This window comes from Brachyistius frenatus, unplaced genomic scaffold, assembly GCF_029030835.1.
Source record: "Brachyistius frenatus isolate BFR_SWC_R1_liver_20210118 unplaced genomic scaffold, ASM2903083v1 Contig_525, whole genome shotgun sequence".
Lineage (NCBI taxonomy): Eukaryota > Metazoa > Chordata > Actinopteri > Embiotocidae > Brachyistius > Brachyistius frenatus.
Genome location: NW_027211124.1, coordinates 47186 through 59056, shown reverse-complemented (window position 1 = coordinate 59056; position 11871 = coordinate 47186). Strand labels below are relative to the sequence as shown.

Here is an 11871-nt window from a genome sequence, read left to right as displayed (position 1 = left end):
CTGCTCTCTGGTGCTGCTCTCTGCTGCTCTCTGGTGCTGCTCCAGCAGCGCGGATCTCCATCCCGCCCGGATGCGGCGTCAGGTGCGTCGCGCGGTTTGGAGATCGAGCTTTTTATTCAGGTCATCCCGCAGCGTCGCGCGGACACGCGCCAACGAGCTGCTGCCAATGTTTACTTCTCCGGCATGTCTGCCCTGCGTCCGACGAGTGGTGCTGCGCTGCGCTGGACCGGATTTTCAGACGAGTGTTTCTAAACGCCACCATGTTCGTGCGACACGTCTGCAGCCCGCTGAGCGGACTCTGCAGCGGCTAGCGGCGGCGTGAACACCTGACCGCGTCCTCTCTCGGCCAGCGAGCTGCTGTCGCAGGTCCTCTCCGGCTCCATGATGGCGATGTTTCGGAGCTTTGTCTCTGCGAGCGCCCAGCTCCGCCAGCAGCAGCAGCAGCAGCCCGGCAGCGGATCCGGCGCGCCGGCCGCCCCGGCGGAGGGCATCGAGAGCCAGTTCTCCTGCCCCATCTGCCTGGAGGTCTACCACAAACCCGTCAGCATCGCCAGCTGCGCTCACACGTAAAGTAGCTCCTTGTTGTTTGGATTGTGTTGTTGTGTGTGCACACGCAGGAAGTTCATGTCGCGTCGTGTGCAGCTGCGGCGGGTTCAGTGTCAGCTGGAAAACACCAGGCAGCAGCTCCAGCTGACGGTGCTCCAGCTGACGGTGCGCCATCTGACGGTGCTCCAGCTGACGGTGCTCCAGCTGTGGACCCAAAAACACCCGGAGACCTGAGAGGCTGCATGTGTGCCATAAATCCAACAATAATTCATCTGAACCTCGGTGCTAAAAATAACTTTTTAAATCACAAATATATCAAATGATCCACCATCTACCTTCCAGTTCAAACTACACGTGGTATTCATGATGCAAATAGAAAAAAAGACAGATAAAGAGTCTGGTCAGAGTTCACACAGCTCCATCCTACTAAAGTTAAAGTCAATATTTTCACCAGAATATATTCTATATAATCCTGACAGATTGTTATTACCAGTTTATTATCAGTATGTGAGCAGCACTGTTGTGGCTGAGCGGCCGAGACCAAAACACACATTTCTATTACAGTACTTTTATTGAGTTTTTGTTGTTTTTAATAAATATAAGATACTTTTTCTTCTCTGGACATTAAAACTAATGTTGAAATCAGACAAACACATGTTGAGTTTGTAAAAGAGGCCCAAACCACTGGAAACCAGAATCTGTTGTATTTTATAAACTCATCATCTGATTGTTTCCATGTAAAATCATCATTTTAAAGTAACTTCAGCTGTTGTGGTAAATAAGTTGAGCACTGACCTGCGGAGGTGAGACGCAGCAGAAACTGGACGTTTTCCAGGAAAGTAAATCCAAACTGTTTTTGTTTTTCTGTTTTCTGCACGTTGAATTTTGAATTTTACACAACGAAATCACATCAGCTTCGTCACTGCAGCTGTGAAGAAAACAGTGATGATGATTTCCTGTTTCTGGTTGTGTGAGGTGAGCGTGTGCCAGCGGGCCTCTGCTGCTTCTGTTCAGGGGAAACACTGAAATCTTTATTTCTCACGTTCTTCAGAGGGCTGGAAAATAAATCCACTACCCTCAGATTGTTTTACAGTTTTAAATTACAGGACAGAAAAACAGATGTGAGTCTTATTTTATTTTTCCGAAGTCCACGTTTGCTGTTTTGATGAAACAAATAAAATATGTCAGGTGTTACACCTTTACGTCACACGTATGATGTGATGACGTCGTTCCAGAATAACGCTGAGTCGTGCGCTGAGACCGACCTCGGCCGTGAACTCCTCACTGATGGGTGACATCACGGCCGTCGCGTCTGTGCGGGGAGAAAAAAAACAAGGCGCACATTCAAGCACAATGAATCATGAATAATAGAAAGAAGCCGTCAGTCATTTCACAGATTAAACAGGAAGTCAAGTCACGTGGCGTGCTGGAGGTACACAAGTGAAAAAAACCAACAAAGATACCTCCAGCAGAGTGTTTGAAACAGACGTCTTCGGCCCGGATGATCTGAGGCCGTGAACAGCTGATGGTGTGACACCGCGATCAGCTGTGACTGCTCGGTGTGGATCTGAAGGGAGCTGCAGAGAGCAGAGGGACCTCAGGTACCCGCAGCTCTATTCCTGGTTGAAGGGAAAACTATTTTTACTCCCCTGCTGCTGATGGCCGGATGAAGCTTCAGGAAACACTCATCGCGTGCTGCAGCGTTTCCAACTGTTGGAAAAATGACTCAGAGGTTTGGTTCAAAATCAAACACATCGGACATTTATTCTTGCAAGAAGGAGCAACTACATGCACCCTCAAAGAGGGGTGTCCAGCAGTGCTCCCCCCAGCAGTCCTTCACGTCACTCCTCCGTAGGGCAGCTTTATACAGTGTGACAAACAGTTGACAGTCACTCCCATTCCCTTTGTATCTGCTTCCGTACGGTAATACAGAGTTGGTTGTAGGTAGATAAGGACACAGGGGAGTCGTCAGTTAGATGCGGAAAGTAAAACAAAAGGAATCGCTTGCAAATAAGAGACAACAAAAGAGACTTTCTGGAGCCACAATGCAAACAAGAGGAAGAGATCAATCTTTTTTTCCATCACCAACAGTTTGGTTTGCAGATTCTTTGGGATTGTTTGTCAAACTGGTATCTGTTTGGGTTGATGAAATTCACTTTTGACATTCACCAGTCAGAAATATATAAACTCTCATCAACAACCTTCCTGTCAAGAAAATAAATTCCCCCCTGAGGGGAGGTGGACAAAGCTTCACCCCCTGCTGTGTGTCCTCTGTCCCTCCAGGTTCTGTGGGGAGTGTCTGCAGCCTTGTCTCCAGGTGACCTCGCCCCTCTGCCCTCTCTGCCGCGTGCCCTTTGACCCCAAGAAAGTGGAGCGCTCCTCCAGCGTGGAGAAGCAGCTGGCCTCCTACAAGGCACCCTGCAGGGGCTGTAGCAAGAAGGTAGACGCTGACTTCATCACTGTTAGAAAACCATCCGTTAGGAGGAGCTTTATAGTTTTATATAACCGTTGTTACGGTACGACCACAGCAGTGAATGTGTGTGTGTGTGTGTGTGTGTGTGTGTGTGTGTGTGTGTGTGTGTGTGTGTGTGTGTGTGTGTGTGTGTGTGTGTGTGTGTGTGTGTGTGTGTGTGTGTGTGTGTGTGTGTGTGTGTTGGTCCTCAGGTAGCTCTGGTGAAGATGAGGTCCCACATCGCTTCCTGTTCCAAAGTACAAGAGCAGATTGCCAACTGTCCCAAGTTTGTCCCGGTGGTACCGACCTCCCAGCCTATACCAAGGTACACACACACATTCACGCACACACACACACACACACACACACACACACACACACACACACACACACACACACACACACACACACACACACACACACACACACACACACACACACACACACACGCACGCACTGCAGCCATGTCCCTGCACGGCTCACCGGCTCCGTGAAGGCTGTTTACATGGACACGTGCACTGAGAAAAACATCTGACCACATTAAAGCACATAAACAACCAAGAATCTCTTTCATAACATTCAACTGCCCCATCAATCTCGCCGAAACACACGTGTGCGCGTCAGAACAGCGCCCCCTGTCTCCTGCTGCAGGAAGTCACCGGACAAACCAGTTCTCCCAGCAGGCCCAGAATACAGCAACCAGATGAAATAGATTTGAGCGATGGGGAGAAATGGTCTTCATTTTTTAATGAAACATGCAGTTTTGGAACATTTCAATAAAGACTAATATGAAAGATAGTAAAATAAAAAAAAAGGCTACGACTCAAAACCATAAGGATGTATACCCATCACAAAGAAGTAAGAAATGAACTGATCCCCACCTGCCTGTGGAGCAACGTACTTCCTTTGTTCGTTTCCTAACAAATACAGACAGGGAAAAGATCTGTGATCACATATGATCAGAGCAGGAACCCAGTGGAGGCTGTTTCCAGTGTGTCTGTGTCTCACTCTGAACGAGGGTCAACAGGAATCAAGTGGCTACAGCTCAAACATTCATTACCGATGGTCGCTATCACAGGGAGACTCAGTATACTGTAGACAGACGGGGCTGGCAGCAGCAGAGCAGCAGACAGCGAGGTAGCCGCCACTCAGTGACCTTCAGGTCATAAACACAGTATTACAGGTGTGTTGAATGTTTGTTTCACACATTGCTGTGTGACACTCACAATTAGTGCTGCGGTGGCACTGTGTGTCTGTATTTATGTGTGTGTGTGTGTGTGTGTGTGTGTGTGTGTGTGTGTGTGTGTGTGTGTGTGTGTGTGTGTGTGTGTGTGTGTGTGTGTGTGTGTGTGTGTGTGTGTGTGTTTCCTCCCATATGCAGCAATATTCCAAACCGGTCAACGTTTGTGTGTCCGTTCTGTGGAGCCAGAAACTTGGACCAGCAGGAACTGGTGAAGCACTGCATGGACAACCACCGCAATGACCCCAACAAAGTGGTGAGAGTACAGTACACTATACTATACTATACTATACTAAAGTACACTATACTATACTACACTACACTATAGTACACTATACTACACTACAGTACACTATACTACAGTACACTACACTACACTATACTATAGTACACTACAGTACACTACACTACAGTACACTATACTACACTACAGTACACCATACTATACTACAGTACACTAAACTACAGTACACTACACTGCACTATACTATAGTACACTACAGTACACTACACTACAGTACACTATACTACACTACAGTACACCATACTATACTACAGTACACTAAACTACAGTACCGTACACTACACTATACTATAGGACACTGCAATGCACTATACTACACTACACTATACTACAGTACACTACACTACAGTACACCATACTATAGTACACTATATTACAGTACACTACACTATAGTACACTATACTACAGTACACTACACTATACTACAGTACACTACACTGCTCTGCTGATGCCTGGCTGTTCTGTCCTCGGGGTGGACAAGCTTCAAGTGTAGAGGGACTCAGTAATTGTTGAAAATCCTCCTTAGTTGTTTGGATGCTCCCACAACATCAGTTAGAACTACAGAAACCTTTCAGATGAGACATGAAACGTCCTCAAGAACCTCGAGCGAGCCCAGTTACCTTCTCGGAGAAACCCATGAGCTGGATAAACCTCAGCAGGAGTTCAAAAGCTCAGTGTGAAACACATCCTGCACACATTGAGGAGGACGCTGAACAAACTATTATCCATATTGGATAATCCTGACCACCCTCTCCACCTGCTGCAGGGACAGAGGAGGACGTTCTCCAAAAGACTCCTCCAGCTGCTGTCATAAGGACAGATACAGGAGATGATTCCTGATACAGGAGATCATTCCAGATACAGGAGATCATTCCTGATACAGGAGATCATTCCTGATACAGGAGATCATTCCTGATACAGGAGATGATTCCTGAGACAGGAGATGATTCCTGATACAGGAGATCATTCCAGATACAGGAGATCATTCCAGATACAGGAGATCATTCCAGATACAGGAGATCATTCCAGATACAGGAGATCATTCCAGATACAGGAGATCATTCCAGATACAGGAGATCATTCCAGATACAGGAGATCATTCCTGATACAGGAGATCATTCCTGATACAGAAGATCATTCCTGATACAGGAGATCATTCCAGATACAGGAGATCATTGCTGATACAGGAGATCATTCCAGATACAGGAGATCATTCCAGATACAGGAGATCATTCCTGATACAGGAGATCATTCCTGATACAGGAGATCATTCCTGATACAGGAGATGATTCCTGAGACAGGAGATGATTCCTGATACAGGAGATCATTCCAGATACAGGAGATCATTCCTGATACAGGAGATGATTCCTGATACAGGAGATCATTCCTGATACAGGATGATTCAGACAGGAGATGATTCCTGATACAGGAGATCCTGATACAGATAGACAGGAGATGATTCCTGATACAGGAGATCATTCCAGATACAGGAGATCATTCCAGATACAGAGATCATTCCTGATACAGGAGATCATTCCAGATACAGGACATCATTCATTCCAGATACAGGAGATCATTCCAGATACAGGATACAGGATCATTCCAGATACAGGAGATCATTCCAGATACAGGAGATCATTCCAGATACAGGAGATCATTCCAGATACGGGAGATCATTCCAGATACAGGAGATCATTCCAGATACAGGAGATCATTCCAGATACAGGAGATCATTCCAGATACAGGAGATCATTCCAGATACAGGAGATCATTCCTGATGCAGGAGATCATTCCTGCCGACCACAATAAGACTGTACAATAACTCACCTCTGGCAAAATCCATCACACAACAATAACACTGTTGACTGTGTTTCTTGGTTGTTTGTATATAATATATATAGATATATACTGTACTGTATATACTGTATATACTGTGCATTTTATATTTATATTTTATATTTTTACTGCTATTTTATTGCTTTTCTATTGTTCTATTATTATCTTATTGCTTCCTGTATGCTGCTGTAGCTAAAAAATGTCCCCTCAGGGATGAATAAAGTACCTACCTAACCTAACCTAACATGAATGACTGACTGTGAGCCGTGTGTTGGTCCCTGCAGGTGTGTCCGGTGTGTTCAGCCATGCCGTGGGGCGACCCCAGCTACAAGAGCTCCAACTTCCTCCAGCATCTCCTCCACAGACACAAGTTCTCGTACGACACCTTCGTTGTAAGTCCAGCGCTCTCATCATTTTGTCTTTAAAAAAGAAACTTCTAAATTCAATAGCACGAAAATCAAATCAGCATTTTAACAATGAAGGAAGAAAACCCGTCCTCTCACTGCTCCTTGAGTGGCGTCTCCCCGGAGAGTCATGACAGCTGCTTCCAGCTTGTTCTACAACCTGGATGTTGTATCTGATCAAAACTGATGGTTGTCATCATTAGAATAATTAATACCGCTTGTTTTGTCAAATAAGACAAAGGTAGACAACTCCATCTCATCACTGAGAGGTCAACTTCCATCCTGCAAACCAGCCTGCGATCAGCTGCAGCTGCTGTCCGTGGTGCTGATCGAGGCTGGTTCACATCACTACTCTAACATCCCTACCTGGACTCAAAATCATAAATATCAGAATATCTTGCACAATAAATGTTACTACAGACACAGTATGTGCACATTTTCCAACATATGAGAGGTAACTGTTTGATTGTCACATATTTAAATCACTGATCCACTTCATAACAAAGAGAAACCTGAACTCACCCATTAGAAGTTCATCTTGTGGGCTTCTCGTTCAGGAAACTCATGAACAGCACTGCTCGGGTCCAAACTCTCTGCTTGTCCTCTGCAGAGAATCATCCACTGAGTCTTCTTCGTCCCGTTCTGCTTCTTAAAGAAGATTCCATCAGCTTGCGCTAACGTCCTGTCATTCACGCAATGTTTTTGCCAAACAGTTGATGGGTGGCAATTTATTTGAAACAAAACATGCAGGTTTAGAACATTTTAGAAAGACAAAGATGTGACAAATATAGATCCATTAAATAATTTATGACTGATGTTAGTTCAGCTCCAGCCAAGACGCCTGAAGCCGAGCCTTCAGACAACAGGCTAGCACGAACAGATACTGTGGTGTCTGCAGACCAGCGGGTTTCCTCATTCAGTCACCGACCTATAAAAATGACATTCATGTATTGATATGGTAAATATCATTAATGTTATTCATGGATCCCTTAATATGTATTTATTTGTATTTGTTTTTCAACCGAATGATATTTAAAGTTCAAAGACAATTGTTTTAAAGTTAATAAATGCAGCATGTTTCTAAAGTCAGGGAGTGATCGTGTTAAACAAATAAATAATCAAAGAGCTCCTAAATCCAGAGAGAGTTCGGTGTGGGAGGAGGTGAGTGTTGATGAGCACAGGGAGCCTTCCTGCTGTAGTGTTACTGTAACACAGCAGAACATCGGTTTTTAACCAAGAAGGATCCTCCACGTGTGAACGGCGTCTCCATCAGTGGCCTTCATTGGTTCTCAACCAGGAAACACCGCGTTGGACTTCTTTTGAAGTTGGATGAGTTTCAGGACGTAGATCGTCACAAGGATTCAGGTCGATCAGATCAAAGTGTGACTCTCAGACCCGGGTGGCCCGGACCTCTCAGGTCACACCGGGTTTCATGTATGTTGCTCCCTGAGGAGCCGTGTGTGTGTGTGTGTGTGTGTGTGTGTGTGTGTGTGTGTGTGTGTGTGTGTGTGTGTGTGTGTGTGTGTGTGTGTGTGTGTGTGTGTGTGTGTGTGTGTGTGTGTGTGTGTGTGTGTGTGTGTGTGTGTGTGTGTGTGTGTGTGTGTGTGTGTGTGTGTGTGTGTGTGTGTGTGTGTGTGTGTGTGTGTGTGTGTGTGTGTGTGTGTGTGTGTGTGTGTGGTTCCATTGACCTCCAGCTGCTGTTTTCTGCATCCCATCAGGACTACAGCATCGATGAAGAAGCAGCATTGCAAGCAGCTCTGGCCCTGTCACTGGCTGAAAACTGACCCCAGCACCACCCACCACCACCCTCCTCTTCCTCCTCCTCCTCCTCCTCACCCTCCTCCACCTGCACCACTGCTGGTCCTCCAGGTAACATCCACCCAACAGACACACGGACCCCGCCGGGTCCATGCAGTCGTACCGGACCGGCGTCACGGAGACGTAGTCTGCTGCCTCCCACCGTGACAGGACACGTCTGCTTCATGAGGATCTGAGGACACGTCATTGTGTGGTTTCAGAGGGGATCAATGACCCCCTCCCCCACCCACGTCCTGACACACATCCTCCTCCCTGGTTCTGGCTCTTCCTATGAACTCCTGGTTCACAGGAAGTATCGGGCTCCAGTTTATTCTCCAGCGACCGAGCTGGATCTGACAAACACACACATTTGAAAAGAATTAACATACACTTGGTCTAATTAGGAAACTTCATCAGAAAACAGTTAAAAGTCCAAAACACAATGCATCAGGAGCCCCTCTGATCATCTGCACAGGCGGATGCAGCTGCTCCTGAGCAGCACCGACCCGCCCGTTGACCCCGTACACATCAGAAGACTTTGACCTTCAGGGTTCTCCGCTGACCGGACCGAGCTGCTTGTAAACGTCCTGCACTTCAGGACGATCCGTTTGCGCTCCACTGTCACGTTTCACTGCAGTAACTTGGCTCCACGCGACCTCGCTGGTCGGGCCGGGCCGGGCCGGGCCGGGCCTCGGCACTGACACTTAGCGTAACGATGTTTTCATAACTGTTCAGCAGACTTAAAGATGTGGCAGACACCCAGAACCACCTTCACTGTCCACATCCATGTCGGACCTTTTTACTGCTACCAACAAACCCATCAGACCTGACGGTTTACTCCCCAAAAAAAGCTACAGAAATCAAAGATGTGGAAACTTCCATTTGGCGCAAGATGGTTCTGGTCCGCCTCGAGTCCAGACGTCGGTCAACGACAGTCGTCAGACTTGGAAATATAAAACCGGTCCAAAGAGAATAATCAAGCTTTCTATTCAAACTCAGAACCCCTCAGTTAGAGTCAGGACTGAGGAGCTGATCATTCATAAAACTTCTTTAACCACCTCCCAGACCAGCGGATTTATATTAGTAAAGCCCCCAAAAACATACAATGATGGTGTTAAAGGAGCAGGCAGAGAACCACATCTGGACCTGAGGGACCGATCGAGTTTCTAACCTTCAGATCGTAGACGGTGTTTCAGTGCTGAAGCTTCACGGGTCAACCTCAGATCCAAACCCACCCCAGCTACAGCGACGAGCAGCTCGGAGGGCCGACGGTACCGTCAGGACCTGCATCCATCGCTCACGTTCGCAGCACCGGACGTTCAGCGTCCCCTCTGACAGCAGAGGACTCTTCCTCGCTCTTGTTTGCTCGTCTTAACATTCTTTTCTACCAGGTTGGCGTGTCGATGTTGGTGGGGAGTCATTCAGAACGGATCGAGGTGTTTCCTCCGTTATAATGTTTTCTGCTTCAACTCTTCTTACAAGGAATATTTTTATGATGCATCTGCCAAGACAGACGAGTATAAAAAAAAGATATATTTTTGGAAACAAACCACTGGACTAATATCAGTCAGGTAAACGTCTGGAAACACGCCGGTTCACTCACTTGATTTGCTGTTAACGTTACACTTCTCTAGTTTAACCTATAGGGGGCAGTCTGTCTCCAGACATGCAGAGCCATACTGAAACCAACACACACACACACACACACACACACACACACACACACACACACACACACACACACACACACACACACACACACACACACACACACACACACACACACACACACACACACACACACACACACACACACAAGGCCGTGGAGAAGAGGTAACTTTGGGTAATGTTTCCACTGAAATAATGCATTCATCGTTTGCACTTTAATTCACTCAGTTTTTTGATAATAGTTTTAATTCTTTTTGTATAATTTTACTCCTGTTTAATGGTTTTACAGTTACATTTCTTTTATATAAAAAAAAACAGGTCTGTATATTGTAGAAGGTGTCAGGAGTATAAAATTGTACCTTTAATTTTTTTTTTTAGTGTAACAAAAAAATTTGAATAATTGTTGACAGATTTTTGAATTTAAATGGGAAGCATGTGCCATTTTTTTTTTCTTCCAATAATGTTTTTGTGCTCAAAATAAGCGAGAAAAGTCTTCAGGCAACAACCGAGGTGAAGTAGAAGCAGGATGAATCCCAAAGAGGACGACTGAGAGCTCGGGAAGAACCCTGCTGTCCCGTGTTCACGTCATTATGACCGGAGTTGTTTGTGTGACGGTTAAAATCCTTTTAATTCACAGTCAGGTTTGATTTAAACAACACTAGAGTCGAGCTGACGTGAGGAGCTCAAATCTGTTTAGGATTTATGTCAGATACATCAAAACTTTGAGGACAAGACTGGTCGTAACTATCACGTTGATGTGGATGTAAACATAATGACATAATGATGTGAACACGGCAGCATCCAAAGATTCACAATTGGAAGATTAATTAAAGGTGTGTTGAGACTGAATATGAAGCGTCACCTTGTTGGTGTGACGTGGACGGATGAAGTGTTGTTGTCGTCTTCAGTTTTACCTCGAACAGATGATTGAAGAATGTTTAGATCAGAGGTCTCCAACATTTATTCACATAGCTGAGCTCCACCCAAACCAGCTGAATCAGCTTCTTTTATGTGAACAATAACAAACACAAACAAACTCAACACACATTTTGTATCAGAACAGCTTAAATTCAACAGCATGTTTTTTCCTGTCTGTTTTCAATTCTTCCCTAAATGCCAACTGCAGTACGCACAACATTGTGTGGCCGAACTGGTTGGAAAAGTCTCAAATAAATCGTTCCAATGTACAATTTTATAATAAAATCCAGTGTTAGCCTGCTCTGTTGCACTAACAGTTTCCAGGGTGGGCTACAGGTTGGAGACCTCTGATGTAGATGTTAACTGTAGCTAACTGCAGGAAATTCTGCATGCCAGCATGCTTTGTGCTGTGCTTGTGTCACACTGGAGTCTGTCTGGTGTCAGAATTCACCAGGAATCAATTCATCCTCATCTTCCTGCTCTCCATTTCCTGGTTTTCTGTACAGTCATGAATCTTGTTGATACATTTTTAATTCACATATTTGTGTCAGTTTCTTTTTCCCCGTCCGAGCAAATCTGTACATTTTCACATTTGTACTTATTTCATTTCTAAGACCAGCTTCAGGTTCAGTCTGAAAACACCTTTCAATACTGAAGAAGTCACAAAAATGCAGGAGTCATACTTTTGGCAAATAAACTGAGAAA

The 11871-nt window shown here is 45.5% G+C and overlaps 1 protein-coding gene across 1 annotated transcript; it reads left to right on the top strand.

Moving 5' to 3' along the window:
* The first annotated feature begins 74 nt into the window (after nt 1-74).
* LOC138614569 (E3 ubiquitin-protein ligase RNF166) lies at nt 75-9219 on the top strand. Its single transcript, XM_069688090.1, has 6 exons — nt 75-566; nt 2830-2986; nt 3211-3323; nt 4380-4494; nt 6664-6771; nt 8502-9219. Exons 1-6 carry the CDS (start codon nt 382-384, stop codon nt 8565-8567), a joined length of 744 nt encoding a protein of 247 aa, XP_069544191.1. The 5' UTR covers nt 75-381; the 3' UTR covers nt 8568-9219.
* Nucleotides 9220-11871: the final 2652 nt, after the last annotated feature.

Coding starts and splice junctions, on each gene's coding strand:
- LOC138614569 (XM_069688090.1), top strand. CDS start 382: ATGATGGCGATGTTTCGGAGCTTTGTCTCTGCGAGCGCCCAGCTCCGC. Junction 567..2,829: donor ATCGCCAGCTGCGCTCACAC/GTAAAGTAGCTC, acceptor CTGTCCCTCCAG/GTTCTGTGGGGAGTGTCTGC. Junction 2,987..3,210: donor GCAGGGGCTGTAGCAAGAAG/GTAGACGCTGAC, acceptor GTTGGTCCTCAG/GTAGCTCTGGTGAAGATGAG.